This window comes from Falco biarmicus, chromosome 1, assembly GCF_023638135.1.
Source record: "Falco biarmicus isolate bFalBia1 chromosome 1, bFalBia1.pri, whole genome shotgun sequence".
Lineage (NCBI taxonomy): Eukaryota > Metazoa > Chordata > Aves > Falconiformes > Falconidae > Falco > Falco biarmicus.
Genome location: NC_079288.1, coordinates 39,567,425 through 39,589,653, shown reverse-complemented (window position 1 = coordinate 39,589,653; position 22,229 = coordinate 39,567,425). Strand labels below are relative to the sequence as shown.

The window sequence follows — 22,229 nt, the reverse complement described above, 5'->3', positions numbered from 1 at the left end:
ATATCTGCACAGTGACATATGCAAAACTGCATTATCAGTTTGGTGAAACAGGTAAATATCCATTATAGTCTCCACACAATCCGCAAGCAACTTTCTGCATGACATTCAAGGTCACGCTTGATTTCTTAAAAGAAAAAAAAGTAACATGAAAGCCTGTAATCTACATTAGTGCTACTTGAATAGCAAACTTTATCTAGATGCAGAGAATGTTTTGTCTGGCCCTCCACAAAGAGCAGGGACATGTGAAGTCTGCATTACTAGAAGAAAGGCCGATATTCTTACAAGTTCTCCCAGGCTCTGAAGAAGCACTTCTGCTCACTCCATTTCCCAGGTGTAAAGGACAGGCATTTCCAGACTGACCTGGTGGAGCTGAAGAATTAATTTCTGTATAGCAGCCTCCAGGAAAGTTTCATAGAGAACCTGGATGGAACCAACAAATCCTAGTTAAGGTAAACTGAGCAGCTCTATGTGATTTATAGCCCTCATTTGTGTTGTTACAGTCACTAATTCAGGCTAAAACAAACATCTGCCTCATCACTGCTGTTATTTCATTACTTTCTATAGTCTAGGAAATAAGTGGCTACAGATTCTACAGCACATTGTCCGCAAATACATCAAACGGGGGTGGTTAAACAGGACATGAAGATTTCTTATTTCTTGCTCAAACAGTTGAGGTGGATAATGCTTCTGTGTCACAAACCCCATCAATGGCATCAAAGTTTAATGTCATGTAGCTTTAAATCAAAGTTTTACACTCATTTCCACAGGCTTATTGATTGCTTCTTGCTCAAACCCACCAGCAACAGAGACCGCAGATGAGTGATAATCACAGAGCAGAAGGTTGGCTGTGAGCCCCATGCTCAACATGGTCTACTGGAGATCTGCTAGATGAAAAAGAACACATTCATCAGTAAGATAGCACAGCCAACAAGAATCAGCAACGTCTCAGTTTCACCTCCTACTAATCAAAAGGAGACAGTAAAGTCAATGCTGAGCACCAGCAAGGAGAAACAACAGTGATGTCCAGTCCTTTTCTCAAATGCAGCTGGAATGGGCTCAGATCTATAGGAAGATGGCACCCTTCGTTAGGAGGTACCAAAGATGCCTACAAGACACTAAAGTGGTTTTGTTCAGCTCTGTGTGATCAGCACAGAGTAGCTGCAGTAGCCTTGGAGTGTAGAGTTACCTGGATGATGGATTCCTGTAGTTGCTTTACATGATCATGAAAGAACAGCAGCAGTTAGTTGTTGCTTATGCTCCTTCGTGAGCATAACCTAACTTCTAAGTTCCCTAACTGCTGCTAAACCTAAGTCAGACAAATCCCCAACCTTTTCTGAGAATTTGTTACTTTTCTAGAGGTTATTACAAGTGAGTTTTCACCCCTGGAATTCCTACTGTTAAAAAAACCCAAACCCACCACCAAACCCAGAAAACATTTAGAACTATGAAATGAAAGCTATTTTCAAGAGATTTGAAGTTTTACCTGAAGTAGGTTCAAGTATGCCCACAACATGTTGAGCAGAATCTACCTGATGACTGATTACAGTTATCTTTATTTTTGTATTTCAAGAAATATTTTATCTGCTTCCTTCTGATGCAGCACCCTGGGCTCTTCCTAGAGTTTTATAGTTCTTCTTCACTAGGATAAATACAATAGCATTTAGACAAACCACCTAAAAGACTGCATCTCTGAGACCCCCAAGACTGTTAAAGCTTACTTTTTTCAGGTCTCTTATCTCTGTCCTGCTCTCCTTACATCTTCCTTTCCTGAGGATAGGAACACCAGCACTTCAGAAACAATCACAGAAAAAGAAAGATTAGTTTAGCTTCCAAGCCATACTTAAATTTTGAAAGTTAACATCTTTCTCAAAACTTCCCCTGTATTCTGCAGTAAATTAACCCTAACATACTCCAAGAATTCACTGTCCAGCCTCCCACTTCGGCAGTTAAAGATCACTTCTTTAGTAAGTATGCAAGTGAACAACAAATTGTCATGATCTCTGCTGCAATAGGGTCTTTCAGATCACTATCCCATTACTGTAAGACATTAGATCATACACCTAACTTAACCTGCATTATTACTTTTCCTAGCTGGTAAAAAGAATAAAAGAAAACGAAGATCAAATCAATGAATTAGAGGTACACAGTCCATTTCTAAGATGGCTTTAAGTGACATCATCTTTTAAAGTAAGCATGCTGTGTGATCCCAAGATTGTCTCCTTCTAGTGCTTCCACTGGTCTCTTCCCAGAAAGGCCCTATGGAAGAAGGTAAGATTTGGTGACAGGGTAACCACTCAAAGATGTGTAATATGACCACCGTGGATCCAGCTACTTGGAAGTATTAGAATGAAAAATACATTTAAGAGAAGAAACAAGCAATACTTCGAATCACAATACTTTATTAATACTTCAGAAACATCAGATCATACAGTGGAGAGTTCTCCCCACCTGTTCCCAATCACTGCTTTGAAACAACTTCTTGCAATATGCAAACAGATACATGAGGCACCGTGTGAATACAAAAGTGACAATAAAAAAAACCAAACCAACAATGAAACCTCATGCAATACATACATATATATATATATATATATAAAAATATGGTAATGTAGCATAATACACACGAGCACTATTAGAACAATCCATGTAAATGAATGTACAATATGCATAGCATTTAAGGATCAATGACAACAGGTTTCTGACCTGTGCACAAAACCAGTCAGCTTAAATAAGAGTTTTAAGATACTAGATAACTGGTTAAGCCACAGCTTATAAAACCTGCTGTACTGCAGCTTTTCTGCTCAGGGTCACAAGTGCAGATTAGCATACAAAATAAATAAGGACTAAGATTCTACAACACTTGGCTAACAGCTCCTATTTCAAAGTCACTGGCCCTCTTACTTTCATTCAAGGTTCGTTAGCCAACACAGTGGCAAGAAATGTGCCTAAAGCAACAGTTCTGCTCTTGTACTATTTTAATACTGATAAGAACACATATTTTTAAGTCAGCAGGAGTAGTTACAGAAGTCTAACTTACCACTAAATAAGTACAGGATTGAAGATACTGTACAGAGCAGACACTGAAGAGTTACACTGACTGAGAGGTTGATTAGCCATGGGGTATGCTGCAGTTACCAACCTGCCTGTTCCGTCAGCTAGGGCAAGAAAGAGAAAGAACTGAAGCGGTAAAGAAAGTTAGAAAGCCCCCCCCTTCTAAACAGTGCAAATGTCTGAACACACAAACTGCAGGAACAAGGAAATACAGAGAAAAGACTCTTTCTGAAGTCCTGTATTCAGGACGAGAGCTACTGTTACCTGAAATAAGCTTAAGTATTCCTGCAGAATAACATGCAAATAACAGGGTTTTCTTCTTACACATCCAATACTGGTCAATGCCAAAGACACAACAGTTGTTGTAATCTCTTATCTTCCTAGCTGACATGGTACTTTCTACACTCACGGTGTTGCAGACCTCCAACTCCAAAGATCAGATCACATTCACTGAGAACACAGATGAAATTGAAATTATAAAGTGGCAACTAAACTGACTTAAGAGCTAATGGAGCTTACAGTCTAAGAGCAGCATTTTGGGGAGGGGGGATGACAATGTAAAAGGACATAAAAGATAGAAGAAAATTGGGAAGAGAGTAAGAAGGAGACAGAACAGGACTGACTTTCAGAAAAGGTATTTCAAAGTACTTAATTTTAAAACTTTACACTGGCCTTTTTTTGCCAGTATGAAGTTTTAACCCCCAATAAAACAAACATCTTGCTATTATTAAACCCAATGAAAAGGAAAAAAAAAAAAAAGGAAAAAAAGGGGAGAGGGAGGAGAAAGCAGCCTTAATCATCCAGTATTAAGCAGAATGCCTTTTAACAAAGTTAGAAGGGGCAACATGAAAAAGAGGAAGTCATAGTATTTCACTGCCCTGAGAAGGTCCCCATTGGATCTCTCTAGTTTCCCAGCAATTATCTCTTCATCCTTAGACATCCAAAAGGAACCATTACTCATTAGATAAAAGGATAAATACTTCCTGCAGGGAGCGATGGTCACACCTTCCAGCTGTTCGCCGAAGTGACAAACCTTCCACATGCCACACAAATGATAATGAACTTCAAGAAGATCCGCTAGATCAGGGAAGACTGATGTTCTTGTGTGTGGAAATCCAGAACCATTTAATCATTAGTTAAGTCCAGTACTTGCTATATTAATATCTCCTGGAAATTAGTAATCGGGCGTAATACTTGAGAGAAAATTCAATAATCATAATCTAACTGGTTACAAAGCCCAGATACATTCAGCTCCTTAGAAAGTTAAATATATCTTCTCTCTTCAGACTAAAAAGCACATAACAACAAGACATAAAACCCTGACTGAGAGGAGTTTGTTAACAAAATAAAGCAGACATTACAAAGCAGCCAAATTCATTTGCTTAAAACAGTGATTTTCAGCTGACAGTGCACTGCCAACTCTTCTAGGTTGCTTTTTTTCATACCATTGTTTGCATTCCAAGAAGCTTGAAAAAATTTCTTTTCTTATTGATTTTGTCCTCTTCTGTTTGACAAAAGCTGCATCTTGCTGAATTTTCTATGCTGCCAACACAGCTGTCTTTTGTTTATTTTTGTGTGCACCAGCAGCCGCATGCACAGCTTGGAAAACACATTAAACTAGCAACATTGATCAGTTTGTGGGGAAGTCTTGTGTGAGTGTTCAGGTTCTGATGGGTCACACCAAAATAAAGGTTTAAGTGATTCTCTCTAACATTTTGGTTTCCTGTTCTATTCAGATAAGGTTATTGCAAGAGCCTACCAGTCCATTTTAAGGTAGTATTTTAAGAAGGTCTATGACAGATAAGTGTTCAGGTCCAGACTCTCCCTCATCTCTCCATTCGATTACTCCTCAGATGACATGACTGATACCACTAAAAATAACTTTAGATAAAGTAAAATCCAGTAAATGTATTACAAACAATCAAAACATACGCAGAAAGCGGCTGGCTTAGCTCTTAGAACTGTCAATGCTTCAAAGCAAATGCTCAAGAGGGCTGGCTGTTTTAGTGGGCTCCATTTAGGAAAGCAGGGAGGACTAGCCCCTTGGTTTTGGTGCTGTCAGTTTTGGAAGGTTATGACTACCCTTGGCAGAAAGCCCATTGTTTTCCAGCCCAACTATTCAAATGCGATCAGACCTGCTAGAAACGTGTGCTCATAGAGCATACATCACTTAGCGTACATTGGCAAGTTTTGCACTCATTTGAAAGCTCATTTTTCTCCCTCTCCAACCCTTCCTGAATGACACTTTGTCCATCAGGAGTTGTTTGCTCCTCAGAAAGGGGGAATGGACTATTGCTTCCTAGTAGGATTTTGTCTGATGGCACAGGCCCAGTTGTAAAAGGGACAGAAAAAGAAGTAAGCAGGGAAATTTAATTCAGGCTTAACTAGAGCTAAATTACATATGAATCATCTGCAATCTGCTCTGTTGTGGCTAACATCCCCCCGCCTTCTCCCTAAAGCATTTGCTTGATACTTCAGTACTATAAGAACAGAAATAGACATATCTGGTGCTGTGCATTAAGTACCTGCATCCACAAGAGTATGAGTAATTTAACCAACAGAGTCTCACTTACACAAAGAGTGGAGCTGCAATCTGAATTTATACTTCAAGCAGCTCAATTGTCTATGGCCTTTACAGTTTAAGAGTTTTTTGTGCAGTGCCATTTAGAAGTACCTGTGTTCCTCAGCCACTTGTTTTGGAAGCACCTTTTTGTTAAGTTTTTAAAGGATTGCCTGGGAGGGAAGTTTTAACCCCAAACAGCTGCTTTAAGCTGTCAACCCAAAATGGGTTTTCCAGTGCAGACAGCCAACTTATCTCCAGAATTCAGAAAGCAAGAGAAGCACTTTTCCCAACAGCCAACAAAAATATGGAAATTTTAGTGGCTTTTCATGAAAGCTAATAGCAGTGGAAATGCTTTTAAAAAGAGCAGTATCTCATCTGACTTTGAATTCAGATAAGTGTCTATTAAATGCTATTAAAGTCATCACTGTGATTAACACTATTCAACTGCCAACTCTGCTGTAACCACTCCGTGCCCAATTACTCATCTTCTGAGAGCTCACCAGCCGTATCGATTCATTAACACACTTCGTGGCATTTACTCATGGCAGCAGTTGCACGGTGACCAGTAACTGCATATACTGAATGCTCCCTCTTAGCACTACCTTACACATAAGGATGCTTAGAAAAACCCATTTAGCATCATTAGCTTCCAAGACAGTGTTGAGGGGTCACAGTAAGTCACCTCGGATGCTTTTACTGTGATTCCTTCCTTGGCTGTTTGAAGACAGCTACCACATCTGAGTTTTGCCTTTTTAATGGGTGTGTTTCCAATCCTTTCAAGCACTGGTATTTCACTCGAAAGAACTGACATTTGTAGCTCTATTTTCCAGCCCACTTCCATTTTAAAATAGGCATTAATAATACTTAAATGCATTCCTGTCTCTCTCTTTCACTCCTCCATCACTCAGAGGGTGGATTTTACTTAATCTCCCTCTGTTCTAAAAATTTTCCTGCATTTCTGTCCTCTGTATTCTCAAAAAAAACCCACCCAAACCAAGCCCCCAACAAACATAATTTGTAAAACTGTAATCTTGTCTATGTCAGACCCAGAAGACTTCACTGTCTTAGGTGTGTTTCTTCGTAGGAGAGGGTGGGACAGGGAAGGGAAAGAAAGACAGAAGTACGAATTAGCCATAAGCAAAAGAGATGCTGGATACCCACTACGCAGCATGACTAAAGCTAGTTTTCAACCAAACAGAATAAGAATTTAAGTGTGTTCTGTTTTAAAAATGCAGGCTCCTTTAAAGAGCAATTTTTCTGATGCTGGATGTTAAAAATACAGCAGCAAACATTCATTTGGAGTCTAATAAAATATGAAAACACTTTTATTTTTCATTGAACATTTGCCTTGAATCCTCAGCTAACTTCTGCAGCTTCAAGGATTTTGGCTAGACTCAAGAATTTCGTTGCAGATCCATCAGGAAAGACAACAAGGAAACAAGCAAATTAGTTAATTTGTCATTAGTCAATTTGACATTGGTGGACAAGTGTTAGTATATTGGAGATGACACTGGGAAGGCCCAGAGAGGTGAGAGCATTCTCTCACCCAAACTACATACTATTTTTAACCAAAGGAGGGCAGGAAAACAGAACAAAACAGCCAACACCAGAAATCCAAGAAGTTTTAAAAGGAGAGATATAAGAAAAGCTAATGTAGCAGATTAGTACTGCAAATTCAAAACCTAACACCGTTCCATATTTTGAACTACACAGTTTAACTTCATACCTTCTGCTAGAGCTCCTGTCCCTCTCTCCTCACCACTCATACTAGTGGCACATCTTACAACAGTATTATGCATTATAACTGGTGGCTTCTAAAAGTGGTATCAAAGTCACAAGTGAAAAAAAGTTGGAGGTTGCCTGGTCATCCCAAGAGAAGACCATCCTGATGACCATTTTCAGTAGAATTTTAGAAGCGCACTTCCAAAATCCATACTTGCATTCTGTGTCACGCTTTCATTGCTGATTTAACATCAAATTAAAATGTTGATTTTTCAGTGGTTTTTTTTTTTTAAAAAAAAGACAGACATTTCCGTAGGTTATGATCAGGCTGTCAAGAATAGATGAGACATCTCCAAAACCAACCTTCCTCCCAAATAGTATTTGGAATTTTACTGTAGACTACACATTAAGACTTACTTATTCCACTGACAGGATACAAACTGCCATTTTTGACCCAATTACAACTCCTATAGACCCAACCAGACCTTTCAAAGCTAGTAAGAAGTTTCTGAAATCTGTATGAGTTCCCAAAGACTGTTCCTATCCACTCACATCTGAAAATGAGGCACTAGGTCATTCTGAATGAAAACATCTATATAAGGGAACAGCTTCTCAGAATGCAGAATTTATTCCCTAGAGCACAGCTTAAGAATTAAAATATTTGATTACCACAGACAGGATTCTAAAAGCCCATTTCACTTAGATCCCATTAAAAAAAAAGAAATCTATCATATTTTGAAACAAAAAAGGATATTCTCAGATAGCTATAAGTATCCATTGAAAGACCTAAGACCTTTTCCTCTGTAAGGGAAATCTGCCCCAAAAAGTTTGAAATAAAAGGATCATTACAAAGAGTTTGGCTTGTTCACCTTCAATGTTTCAGGAAATTTGGCAAGTTTCAGAAATTAAACCATACTATGAAACCAAACTTACCAACATTTCACATCTCCCTTCATGAATACAATAGCTTCTCCCTCTCCTGATAAACCTCAGATAACAGTCAGAACATTAATGAGAACTATTTCCAAGACACCAAGAGGCACTAGTGGTCATCAGAATTTAGCATAACACTGAATATCTGGGTTAGAAATTAAAGAGATAGGAGATGGTAAATCCAAAGGTATTACAACTGAAGTCTAAAGGTGTCCTTAGCTCAGGTAGGTTCACTACAAAAATTACTACCTACCCTACCAGCGTGCCATCACAGAAAGCCTTGCCCACGTTATTTTAGGACAGCAAAATGCAGGATGGAAAAGTGCTTGCAACCTTCTCAGAGGAAAAGCTCCTGTTGTTGCCCAGCAAACAAGGAAGCCACTGTCCAAGTTGCTATGTAATGAGATGGTAGCTCACCGAGGTGTTTCTCTGTTAAACCCTACAATCATCCACACTAATCCAGCAAAATACTCAAGTCGCTCAGGTAACTGCACTGCCCCACACAGCTAAAGATTCAGAGACACTACGAACATGAACTGTGCTGCTCTGTTCTTCCATTTAGCCATTTCAACTCTTCTACCTAAATTTCCTCCCGAAGCAACATTAATGTTCAACACATTTTAATCAACAGGACTGACATATTGCAATGCCATGTGCTTCTAAATTAGGCATACAATCTTGCTGCCAGATGTAAAGTACTTTTTGTTTAGATACAGAAATTACTAACACATTTACCATTGAGCCTTCAGATCTTGTTGAGTCCTGCTAGCCAGGCAAGACAAAACACAACCAGAGGCTCCAGCATGTAATGGATCTAACAGTCGCACAACAACCTACACATTCATTAAAATTCTTTCATCCTCACCTTAGCTTCACATCTCCTTAGAAAGTTATTTAGGCCCCAAAAGTTCATGAAGTATGGCCAAATTAACCATCTATTAATCAAAAACTATTACCAAACTGTTTCTAGTTTGTTTTATGAAATTTTCTTGTGAAGGTCAGAAGTGTATTTGTTTTTAATGAAAGTCGTAACAAATCAGACCATTACTTTATGATTAACTAACCAGAGCTTTTTGCATGGAGCAGGGGGTAAGTCACAGTAAGTATTGTGAAGCTTTTACTACAAGCCACAAGTTCTGGCAACAATGAAAGAGATGTTTTCCTGAAACCTAGTTCCCACTAAAATAATTCACAAAAATGAAACATTTAAGTGCATTAAACATTAGTATTAATGAAATAAAAAAGGTCACATTTTAAAAATGTTATAAACTGGCTCACCAGAATATGACAAGAAGCCAGCAATCCTTGGGTGAAATATTTAAGGCACTTGAGGGTTGTCAGTTTTTAAAACCAGATAATAAAGACACAGCCACTTTAAAACTCTAATTTAAATAAAAACCACAATGAAAAAAAGTAACACTGCAAAAAATGCCTCCAACTGTACAGTTCAGTAAATAAACAAATAAACACTCAGAATAAAAATAAAATCCTCATTTGTTATAGTACACAAAGAAGTGGCAGAAAGAGCAGATTTAACTGCTACAGCATACATACTTTAAAGATCTCCCTCAAATACAACAATAAGGGTCCTTTCTTCTCAGCCAAACAGCCAATAAAGTGTGTTTGTTAGGGAGAAATAATCCAGTGCAGTTGAATATTGGATTCCAGTTTATAAACCAGAGCATCACAGAAAGCAGCCAATTTTGTATTTGCCTGGGATATCTCCAGTTTGCTTTCTTGCTCTTTTTCTGGAGCATTCAGTTTCATTTTCTCCTCTCCATACACAAAAAATTAAACGTCTCCGAATAAAGAGACCACATCATTCTTGTAATATCATCTTTGGTACAAAACAAAAGCAACTTACATAGCATAATGTTGTAACCCACCCAGTCTCTTGCACACCAAGCCTGTCCCTACAGACCACACACAGCAACAAGCTTTTCTGTGATAGTGACAGCTCCTCTCCTCCCAATCTCCAAAGTAACATCACAAGCAAATACAACATACAACACTCTTTTTAAGCGCTAATTTAGATTTTCACTCAGAATTCACAAACAGGTATCCTCACCCATTAGTTTATACATACTATGGTTTCTTACCACTTCCAGGGCAGAGAGATATGACCAGCAGCCCTGAGACACACTTTAGAATTCTGCTCCCAGAGACGATAGAGCTGTACAAATCTCCACATCTGCTCACAGTTTTTTGAAGGGAGAGGGAAGGAAGGAAAAGACAAATGAGAACTCAGTAAAAGCAGTCTTGCCTTTCTATTAAATGTTTGTCCATTTGTCATTTTTCTCCTGATACATTTTGCCTATTGTATTAGAGGCTTCTTCAGTGGAAGGCAGCTCCTTACGTGAACTTACTTGAACGCTCTGGATTAAGCAGATTTTGTCACTGTGTGGCTGCTGCCTCACAGCTGAGGAAATTAAAGGGTGAGCTCCGAACATCATCACCAGCCCCAAGGCTCTTAGGGTCTTTGAGACAGTCTGCCAAGATGTCCTGAGGATCCCTCAAGAACACCACTAGAACAGTGATGTTATCACTGGATCCGTTTTCCTTTGCAGCAGCCACCAGTCTCTCTGCTGCTTTGAGACCCACTCCTTTGGTTTGCATTAAATGATCTAGGACCAAGTCTACAACCTCAGATGGCTTGATAGCATCAAAGAATCCATCACAGGCTAGGAGCAAGTAATCTTCAGAACCAGTCAGCTCAAACGAATCTCCATCTGCATCACCAGAGATATAGGGTTTCTGACATATGTCACCTAAAACAAACAATCAAAAGAAAGGCTTTAGTACTTCAAATGTCAACAGTTACTTCTTCACCCACCAATTGGTTTTTTCCGTACTCAGGGACAGCCAGGTCATATTCCAGAGGTACCTGATGCACAGTAAGAATAGTGAAAAGCTATGTAATAAGCATGGAAGGCCTTTTTTTCTTTATAAACACTTGGAACCTACCTAAATCAAATGGGTTTCTAAGGAGTTACTCTAATTCACACTTTCCTAATTTTGCAGGGAAACTAAGAAAATTATTTTGAAATTTTTTCTCTCTGAAATATATCTGTGCCAGGAGGTAGCCAGGCTTTCGTTTTGCATGGATGCCTCTTGTACAGCCTTCAGAATGCTATGAAAATAAGATTTTTCTTAGCTATCCAGATATACAGCACAATGCCATAAGAATCTCCTCATTGTGTTTAGTTCATCAGTTTCATATGGGCACACCTATTAAACACGGGCTGCTATTGATCCAAATTATTATACATTTGTATAATACTATTTGCTTCCACTCATGCATTACAGTTATCTACTGTACTTACCCAGGGTCTTTTCTCTTTTTGCCCTTAATCTTATTTAATAAGATTCTGAAAAATTACAATTAAAATGACCTAACTTGCTGGCTATGTGTGATTCAAAGGAGCAATCTGCAATCTGATTTAAGTACTGCAGTCAGGAGAAAGATATACTAAAGTGGAGGGAAAAAAAGCCACAAAGCAGAAATTCAGACACATAAAGAAGGCTAAACGAACATCTGTCACTTCCTCCACCTTTACAAATTAAATGCTCCACATTTGTTAAGCTACTGTAGAACACAACAGTATCAGAGACATTTACAAAAACCAGAAGATTTAGAAATATAAAAGAATTAGGACTTTCATGGCTAGTATGTAAAATAAAACAATATTCTATGCTTATGGTAAAACCAGTAAGATTATACAGCTGCAAACTACGCAAGTGATATACCTGTAAGCTAGCCTTATGGCAAAGACAATGAGTGGTTTACTATTTGGTCGATGCTAAGCAAAACTGCATTCACAGTAAACATACAGTCTCAGGTGGGGTGTTTCAATCAAATTTAATATGAACTATACCAATTTTGATGGTTTATCTTACCAATTGCTCTGGAAACAGCCAAGGTACCATTAACCCGCCAGCAGTCCATATAGGTTACACAACCACCCAGAGTCTCAATACGTGCTCTCTCATCCTGAAAGAGAGAAGAATACAATTTTTATACTGAAAGCCTTCCCATGGCTTACTGACCTTGCCGTTACCCAGTCGAGGGGAAAAAAAAGACAAAAGTAAAAACTAAGAGCTGTGTCAGCTTCTGTATTTATACTATGAATATAGCAAACACACCTATCAGAATCTAGCTGGGAAACATGCTCCTAAGATTTCTGGATACAACCCACCTACTTCGCAACTGTACCACGGCTTGTCCACAAAACCACAAATTCTTGATTTTTTGTATCATGACGTTCTTTCCCATATAGATAGGTACCCTTTCCTGCCACTTCTTCTCATCCCATACAACAAGTGGGTAAATATGTAAATATTTGGAATGAAAAGCAAGATAACAAGACTATGTAGAAACAGTATTTGCATTGATCCTCCTTTAATTACTCAGTTATTACAAATATTCATGCTATGAAGGCAGAGTCATGCAATGCTATCTGAACTCACAAGATCCCCATCAAATTTCATTTAATAAAATATCTGGCTACACAATACACTTTAAGCCAGTTAAGCTAGTAGATTATCGTTAGCTTTTGAAAGATGGTATAGCATATTATGAAAGACTTGCATTATGCTAAGATTTTACAAAGCTGTAAGTCTCAAATTAATAAGTTAATTTGTAACAGGCAGTTTTAAATTCACACACATAAAAATCCCATGGAAGTCTTTAATTACTACAAATTTTGAAATGACAGTCTCAGTGGGAACTGAAGTCAGGACTACCAGTACCATCAGTACATTCAAGAGGGCACACCTGTAGGAATCACCTTTTCAAGACGCAGGAGTGGATGGAAAAACCAGAAATTACCAATTCTCTGAATCCTACCATACAATATACGTAATTATGTAAAAAACCAAGCACTCAAGAAGGCTTGATTCCAAAACATTTCAAGAAAGATTCTGACAACACACATATCAGAGAAAATAAAGTCAGACTTACTTCTCTCTCTGGTTTGTGAGGTTCCATTAACGTCACAGCTTTTCCTTGCTGCACAAGCATTACCTGTGAGTCCCCTAGCCATGCTATGTGTAGCTTGTTTCCTACAATCAATGCAGATACACCTGTTGTACCACTCCGCAGCTTCTACAGAAGAAAACAGGTATGTTAGGTGAATATTCAACAAGCCCTACTAGGCTACATGGCAATATTATAAACCTAAGTTTAATCACACTTAAATGCAGCAGAGTAGATCTGCCAATCATAATTCAGGCACCTGAAAAAAAGGTACAAGATATCAGACAGACTTGAAATAAACTATTTACATATTCTAACATGCAGATGGAGAATAATGCCTTTGTTATGTTCTTCCTTCTCTGCTATCAATTCCAAAACTGATCCAGGAAACTAAGACCTCTATTGTTCAAAACACAGAGACACACAGAAAAAAGGATCTGAATTTCAGTAGTATAAACATTTCACAAATACACACAGGTCTCCCCAGTCCCTTTCACACTCTCCACTCTGCTACTAGCAACTACAGACACCTTGCTCTGCATATAACCCCTTATCCTTGGGTATTTAAATGAGGATGTCAACAAAGCAAGGAACCGAACTCTCCCAGATTCCCTGTAAAGATTATTGAGAGTCAGACCTCATGAAGATGCTGGTCCCTTTTTTTGTACCTCATTGACAGAAATGACGATATTGACAACAGACTTCCATATTCAGTTACTGCTACAATAAAAGAGTTCTCATTAAACTATATAATAAACCATCCTCCCATTACGTAGATTTGAAGAAAGGATGTTCATCATACCAACTGGATTGAAACCTGATCAATAAGTTTAATTAATTTAAGTCCTATTTAAATCACATAATATTTTTCATCTTACAACCACCTGTGACACTAGTGGCAGGACAAGAAAGAGGAAGACAGTGACTGTATTATCAGGAAGAGAGAGACATCTTTTCCAGGTAAGAGGTAGTACAACGGAACATCTAGAGGCTAATTTAGGCAAAGAGGCAGCAGAGTGTTCTCTTAAACAATTGGTATGTCAGGATCATTTAAACCACTTAACACTTCTTTTTAATCACTCATCTTGAACTTGCAAGCACTGTCATTTTGTTTTTCCTCAAAAAAAAAGAAATAATTTGATCAAAGAAAACCTTTACACGTAGCATAATTTCATAAAGAAGTCAGTGATTCAAAGAAACTGTACTGCCAGAATTTTCTAGATAATACCATGTTGTCCAACAGTTCTCAGTGTTATTTAAATACAATGGAATTAATCTCTACCCACTCACCTCTCTTTTGGCTTTGAAAAGAAACATTTCATCTGTCTTCTGGAAAGAGCATTTCAAGGCCTCAGCTGGATTCTTAACAATCTCTTTGTGTAGCCCAACATTTACATGTAAATGGGTTGCTGAATAATTGGCAGCATCCACTCCACCATGGCCGTCAAATACCGCAAAGTAAGCGCGATCAACGTCATCCTTTTGCGGGGAGGGGGAGAGAGAGGAAGACACATTCACGTTCAAAACCAAAACAGCTCACAGACTGGTACCAGCAAGCAAAGATTCTTTATTCTGGACTTTCTTCCATACAATACCACATAGGTAAGGGCAATTTAAGTCAGTTTACCATGTACAAAATGCATAAAATGGGCAATTTGCAGGGGAATTACTTTTCTTTCTTTGCTGCTAAGTCATTTAATATTCTTGAAAATAATCTGGGATTGAAACAGCAGACAGCTGATTACGTAGTCCCACTGCAGCTTCATTAATTGGTGCTTATACTTGTACAACTGCTGTTCTCCCCCCTTCTTTTCTTAATATATCTGCTACCTCAGTCACAAGAACGTTGTAATTCCAACAAGGTAACACCAGGTGAACCACCCATCACCCTGTATCACAACGTGAAACCCAAGGTCACAGGATCCTTCTGTATGAGGGCAGTGGTTAGCCCCTAGTGATCTGAGTCAGTAAGTCTTTGCCTCCAGCACAGATGTGATAAATAATCTGTGGCAACAAATTCTTACCATTTCACAGATGATCCATCATGAGGTCATTGTGTTCACAGGAATGCTGAAAAGCTAACAACCTGCCCTCCCCAATTCTGCCCAGACTTACTGATAAACCAAACAGCTGATTGAACTCTGGGAGCAGAACATGGCGGTCCTCCATTTTCCGGCGAGTGTTACGGATGGCGTGGATGGAAACAAGCAGGAATCGCTTCAGTGGTCTCAGTGGTGGCAGCTGCTTCTGCCACTCAAAGCAAACATCCCGAAGCTTGTTAAAGAAGCAGCGCTGCAATGACTCTCCATCCAGCACTGACAGACAAAGAGAAAAAAAACCCATTGTTGTGCACCCCATCTTCCTACACTACTCCATCTCTTGGCCTCTCTTTCCTTCAAGTCTCTTTCCGTAGAGCTACATACACACATTGTCTTTACAGGCTCTGTAAGAATTAAAATAGGCTCCTGAGAATAATGTGGAGACAAAGTGGCAATGGAAAATAATACAATACTAAGGATAAGAGCAGCTTCTTTACTTACTAGTTCTCTTTCAAAACTGAGGCTTAACAAGTAGGTGATTACATTTCAAAAATCCTAACAAAGACCCCAAAATCCATCTGGCATATTAGATATTAATGTTGTTATATGAGTGAAATGCACAAGGTATAGTGGTAGGAGTGCACCCCTTATAAAAAAAACAAAAACAAAAAACAAAGGGAATAATCAAGCAGGCAGAAAAGCCTCAGAGATAAGAGACTGCTGTCTTCTTGGACACAAGGGTTGAAAAAGCATTAGCCTGGTTTTGGGTCAGGTTATGTCCTACTGAACCACTTCCACAGAAAACAACAAGGAAGTCTGAGAATGTTTTGTTGAGGTCAATAACTCAACTCACAGTTGAGCTGAACAGATTAGAATTTTAAGCTTTTTTAAATCTTTTTAAATACACATGGTTGCAGGAGCTAGAGGGACAGAAGAACACTTCCGCCACCTTCCTGCTTTGTCATTACAGAGCAGAACTGTAAACATCCATTGAGCATAGTGTGAAAAGCTCCAGCCAGACACTCAAATCCAATCCTTTTCTGACAGGTCCCAAAGATCAATTAATCCAAACTTATTGTTCATTAGACTAAATGGTTTGGTGTTTGGCACTGTGTCTAGCTTTGCAATGCTGTGTCTCTCAGAATAGGTAATAATTTAAAGTTTTGTTATTTGAGTAAGAACCCTGCCTCAAAGCTTCAGATGCAGCTCTGGTCCTGGTGAATTGAAAGCTTCAATTTAAACACAGATCTTTGATTAGCAGTCACTACCTATTAACCAAAACTACTTTCAGTTTGCTTAATATGCCGGTCTGAATGGGCAAGATATTAAAACTTTTAAATATTAGGTCATCCCATATAAAAATATAATTAAATAGGACAGCACCTTAGACAGCTTTGTCTACAGCTATTATTAGTTTACATATTTGTAAATGTCTTGACTAATACTGACCAGAAGACTTGGACACACATTGCTGTTTAAATAGGAAGCTTGTGAAATATGACATTAAATTTAGCACCTTAACACCAGAAATAATTCCGTAGTATACCACATCAAACAGTGGTACTCATATAGGCACACGTACATACTTTGCTTTCATATAATCACTTCTCTTTCATTCCAATTACGTTGTTTTGCCAGTGAGTTATTATTGCAATGCAGGAAGACAGAGTCCACACTATGCTGCAGCACAAGGAACATCTTTCTTCCTAGTTTTACAGTTAAAGTGATGTAATAGCTATTACAAGACAGGGAAAACAAGTACAATCCAAATGCACAGAAAAATTAATGCCTTTAAAGTAGATACTCCTTGCTGAGATTAGATAATGCAAACACCTGAACAGTAAGCAGATTGCCATAAAGTTTGATAGGGGAATGGTGAATAGGGAATTGAAATGACAATGGTGGCACAAAAATGACCAAACATAAAATAGACAGGAATACATATGATAGAAATTTAAAAAGGTTTCAGCCATCAGAACAGGGAAGATTCTAGGGCATTTGTTGACAAGGAGTGGTGAGAGAGGACCTGAACTAGTTCAAGATAGAACTCATCCAAGGAATTTCTGATTTTGCCTGCGCTATCTTAAAAGCGGACTCCAATCCTGTACCTTTACAGCTTTTACAGCAAAACAGTAGCAGGAATTATTGTACAAGTGTCACCAGTATAATGGGATCATACACAATTTCAGAGACATTACATGCTTGTGACCAAGCAAATGCCTGTGTGCTATCAAGTTCTTCATTACCCACTGTTTCTAAACATTATAATTTCTTAGGTGTTCAGGTAAGATTCACTAACTGAAGTTCCACGAGCCCAAGATTTTCATAAGGCCCAGAACTAGAAATTATAACCCTAGGCTCACAAATACATAGCAGTTCACATCTTGTATTACTGCTACAGTTCACCTCAAAGGTCATTACATGGGAGTCAATGAAGAGTACCCAGCAGACTGACTGCAACATGCTCTGCTGACCAGTTTCCAGCTGCTTTGTCAACTATTTGTGCCGAAAACCTACATAATTATTGTATGCGGGTTACAATATGCTGTTCCTTATTTTTCTATAGAGGTTGAGTGATAGCAAGTAAAGATACACTACTGGAGCACAAAATCACAACGAAGTAAGCCACAATTCTCTCTGATGTAAGGCAGAAAGTATGATAGATGCATTTATATCGCTTTTGACAATGGTGTATCTTATCATGTGCCTTGCAGCCAACGCTGCAAATGTAACATAGGGCTTCTAGTTATGGAAGATGTGTACTTTCATCTTCCCCTGCACAAAGCCACCTAGCCACGTAAAACTCCTCAGTGGCAGCAAAACCCACACAATTGCTCCCAGACAGACACCAGGGAGCGCAGGGACAGGGCGCTCCGGGGGGGCTCAATTCAAAGCGAGTGGCAGAGGCACCCGCAAGAACCTCTGAAGGCCTGCGGCATGATCTGGGAACCTGCTTCTGCACGGGTGGCGGGAGGGCCCCCGCAGCCCCACCGCGGGGCGCCAGAGGCCGCGGCCCGATCCGCCAGAGGGCGCCAGAGGGCGCGGGGCAGTGAGGGGCAGGGGTCCAGGCCGTGCCGCTGCCCCCTGCCCACCAGCCTGCCCTCCCCGCACCGCAGGAGCTGAGCGGGGGCTCGGCCCGTCGTTCAGACCCCAGCCAAGCTGATGCGATGCCAGCTCTTCCCATGCAATGCGCTGGAAGCTTGCTGAATCTCTCCGGCCAGATGAAGGCCACAAGCATTAAGGCAAGGGATGGAATATTCAGGGTGCAGCAGAACTGCATCACATATGTTCCCCCTCCTGCCGTTTCAGACTTGCAGGTGACTACTGAAATAGGTGTCTGGGAAGTGTGGTATCCTGGCTGTTGCCAGAGCTCTGCTTGGAGACATATCCTCTGGGCACGCTGAACCACCTTTCAAGTCATTACAGGGAAATGGAAGGGCGAGTATTTCCCCTTACAGACACACTAGTTTGCCTAAGACATCTGTGCTCCATTTTTATCTCCCACTCCGCCTGCATCCTGCTGCATTTAAATCCTTGGCACTGGGACTGAAGGCTTGGTGAAGTCTAATCTTAAACACTTCAGCATGTAAATGCCGTAGGGCCATCTGTTAGATGAGGCACAAACCCTATACTCAGTCACCAAGGTCTGCTCTCACTCCAGTTCACGCGGACAGGAGAGAATGCAGGCATCAGGCAGGAGACTCAGGCATCACGTTTTTCATCCCTCAGCATCCCATCTTTATAGAGGAAGGTGGGAAGAGAAGTAATCGATAATGACAGAGACTGCTGAGAAACTTGCCAAGAGAAAAATCTGGAGTTTCACAATGTTCAGGCTGTGGAGGGGGCCACAGGTCCCAAAATCTGGTTCCCAAGGACAAACAAAAGCAAGATGGATTATACAGATGAATTTAAGGTGTCAGCATGGCTGCACAACAGCAACTGTGATGATGCCAGTGTCAAAACGTAGGAGTCATTAGCTAAGGTCAATCCACCAAAGAGAAAAGGGCACACTTCAAAAATATAAGAGGTTATCAACTTAAGGTAGGAACTGAAGCAGTTCAATTTGAATGAAATTATTCAACAAGGAAAAGAAAACTTCTGAATCAGCGCAGTTCAGGAAGCACAGTGGACACAGTCATTAATTCTTTTTGGGAAGAGAAACTCTCTTCCCTTTCCAGAAAGCCAATCCACACAATCAGTCCGGGGCTCTAGACACCATGTTTGCATCTTGCCCACAAAACTAGCATAGCTACCTTTCATCACACAGATACGCAGCAGGAGCAAGTAAAGTTCTGTTCACTGCTGCTTGCCAGACAGCCTAACCAAATATTCTGGGAAACATTTCAAAACACTGAAGTCTTCCAAGAGACATCCTCTAGGAAAACCACAGAAGGAAAAAAGTATACTTACAGGTGAACCTTTCCTCATCTCCTTCTCCCTCTGTTTCCACACTTTGCTGCTTAAATTCAGTCAAGTCTGTTTGGAGAACTTCGTCAACCGCAGCATGGATCAATGATGCTGCAAGAAGTGGTGAAACACCTCTGCTGGTAAGAAAAGGAAGGGAAAGCAAAACAGACTGCATTAGTTTAAATTGAGCTACAACTTCGCTGTTTATGGCTGGTGACCTCGGAATTAGAAAGCATTACACACAATCAGTAATTCCAACTTCATTAGTAAACTAGTAGAGGAAACCATATGTTCAATATTTATTCACAGATCTTTAGTAAGATCTTCAGTTAGACAACTGCTTTCTCAAGAATGCAAAGAGGAAGATGCGTATGAATCATGTTTTCAAACTGCTGCCTCACGCTCCAGTCACAGATGGTACCTTCCTCTCTTGAGCTCTTGGATGGGAACTGCTACCTTCAGTTCTAGCCTCTGAATACAAACATTTTGGCTCTACTCACTACACAACATTTCTTGCTTGCAGTCTACTGTCTCACCACAGACAGTATCAGGATCTCTGCCTTGTGGTACATGCAAATCTCCAAAAAGGTTACTTAAGACTCCAATTCCCTTCCCTCCACAAGAGAAGTCATGCTCAGTACTAACCCACAGCCCCTTCACACTCAGTTTCTCCTGACTAGAAGTTCCCCAAAGAAATCACCCAGGAAGAAGGTGCAAAGAGTTGGCACTGGGGACTAGGATAAGAAAAGACTCCAAGGCTTATGATTCAGCTGAAGCATCTAGAAGACAATAATGATACACAATCTACACACCCTCTCCTTTTTACTTAATGCTTTATGCAAGTTATGTGCTTTACAGGAAGCTCATACTTGCTATAATGCTTTTGAATCTATAAACAAATAAGCCCAATCCAACTTTAAAATGGGGCTACTAGAAAATAACTCTTTTCTATTCACTATATTCCCATGGCAGGCACTAACAATTACAGTACATAACGCGCATTCCAGACATTGCCTATAAGCACAACGAAGAATAAGCGTGGATGTCCATAAAAAGCGTTTTATCTGCCGTTCATGGTGTGTTTGACACCCACAAAGCTTCAAATTATACAACCAAAGCAAACAACACATTAAGGCACCTGCAGCAAGTCAAAGACAAGACTTTTGTTTTGCCAAGAAACATTTAGAAAGTCCCACATAAAACTAGCTACAGAGTAAGAAATGGTGGAAGCAACCAGTCTCTGCAGATGTTCAACAGAGATGACTGGTTTTGCGCATACAGAAGAGTGGGAAGGGGAAGACCATGAGGTTTTAGATCCCAGTGACAACAAGCTGAAATGCCTTTTGCCATTGTGCTTCTGAAAGAGAGGCCTTGTCACAGCCTCACAGCCATGTATGAGTACCTCCTGTGGCAGCAAACAGAAAGCATTGTGTTAGTCAGCAGGCTGCTAACAGAACCGTGGTTTATGCTACACATTCGGTACAGTGATGGCCTACTTTAATGAGTCATTTTGGTACTTCAAATAGATGGCAACGTGTTTGCAGTCCTTTCAGTGCTAGCTACAGTCATATCACATCAAGGGAAGCCAGAAACTGGCTTTTTATTTCTTTTTTAAGGCTAGTATGTTTAAGGGAGTCAGTTCCTTTCCTACCCAAGATACAAGTAACAATGCCTGCTTACAATCACTCTGACACTAACAGACAACCTTTTAAAAAGTCAAGCAAGAAATACATCCAAAACTGCTCTGGCAAACCCCCACACAAAGTCCTACTTCCTGTTTTTGTTTGTATAGGTGAAAAAGAAAGGAATATGAAGATGTAAGCCACACAATGTCAGATGTGTAGCTGGATGCTGCTGAAAGTCAGAAGCTTTAGTTAAATCAGGTTTCAGCTCCAAGAACAGAGACAAAAAAATATTAAATGAAACAGCTATGCATTTAAATGCACAGTGAGGGCCACAGCTTCAGTCATCTTCAGAATCTCTCTGCTATGCTGGAGGAAAAATGCAAATCTTGTCTGGGTTTCCAGCTCAGCATCAGAAAAGGGCTTAATACTTTGATTTTAAACGTTGCAGACTTCTGCTTTCCACAGCCCTGACTTACTGAGCTGGGTCCACACAGAGAAGCTTAAACAAAAGGCAGTATACAAACTGCTGTAATTCACAAGTCCTGTATAATCCTCTGCTTACAGGATGCCTGTAACAAAGAAAAGGTTTACAAGTCATTATGTCACATCCTTCAACTTTTTCCAGTTGCCACCCAGTTCCTAAAAAGGAAATTCAGATTCCTCAGTGACGATACACTTCATTCAGCTTTACTTCCTATGCATTTCCTCCCCCTCCACGGTTTTGCAAATCTATACAAAGAAAATTGTTGTTTATTAGGATTTTATTTGTTACGCAGCCACCAACAACACTGAGCAGTTGATTCCGACACATTGACAAACGATAAAATAAAAGCCTAAAAAATGACACTACCCATTTACCTTGGTTCTGAACAGAACATATTTGTTGATAGCTTAATGAAATCTTAATGCTAGTA

General features: G+C 39.7%; 1 protein-coding gene across 3 annotated transcripts in view; it reads right to left on the bottom strand.

The window, feature by feature from the left end:
- Positions 1–2,379: 2,379 nt before the first annotated feature.
- The window catches only part of PPM1F (protein phosphatase, Mg2+/Mn2+ dependent 1F), a 28,128-nt gene continuing 8,278 nt past the window's right edge, over positions 2,380–22,229 (bottom strand). The window contains exons 2-9 of one of the 3 annotated variants that reach the window (XM_056347529.1): positions 19,694–19,827; positions 15,360–15,559; positions 14,535–14,723; positions 13,230–13,373; positions 12,167–12,260; positions 10,913–11,037; positions 10,369–10,460; positions 2,380–3,501 (exon numbers count right to left, since the gene is read on the bottom strand). In XM_056347529.1, coding sequence (XP_056203504.1) covers positions 3,432–3,501; positions 10,369–10,460; positions 10,913–11,037; positions 12,167–12,260; positions 13,230–13,373; positions 14,535–14,723; positions 15,360–15,559; positions 19,694–19,827 — 1,048 coding nt within the window. In that variant the 3' untranslated portion in view covers positions 2,380–3,431. Of the gene's footprint in view, positions 11,038–12,166; positions 12,261–13,229; positions 13,374–14,534; positions 14,724–15,359; positions 15,560–19,693; positions 19,828–22,229 lie in introns of all 3 variants that reach the window. The other 2 variants (XM_056347378.1, XM_056347455.1) reach the window with 2 other exon arrangements.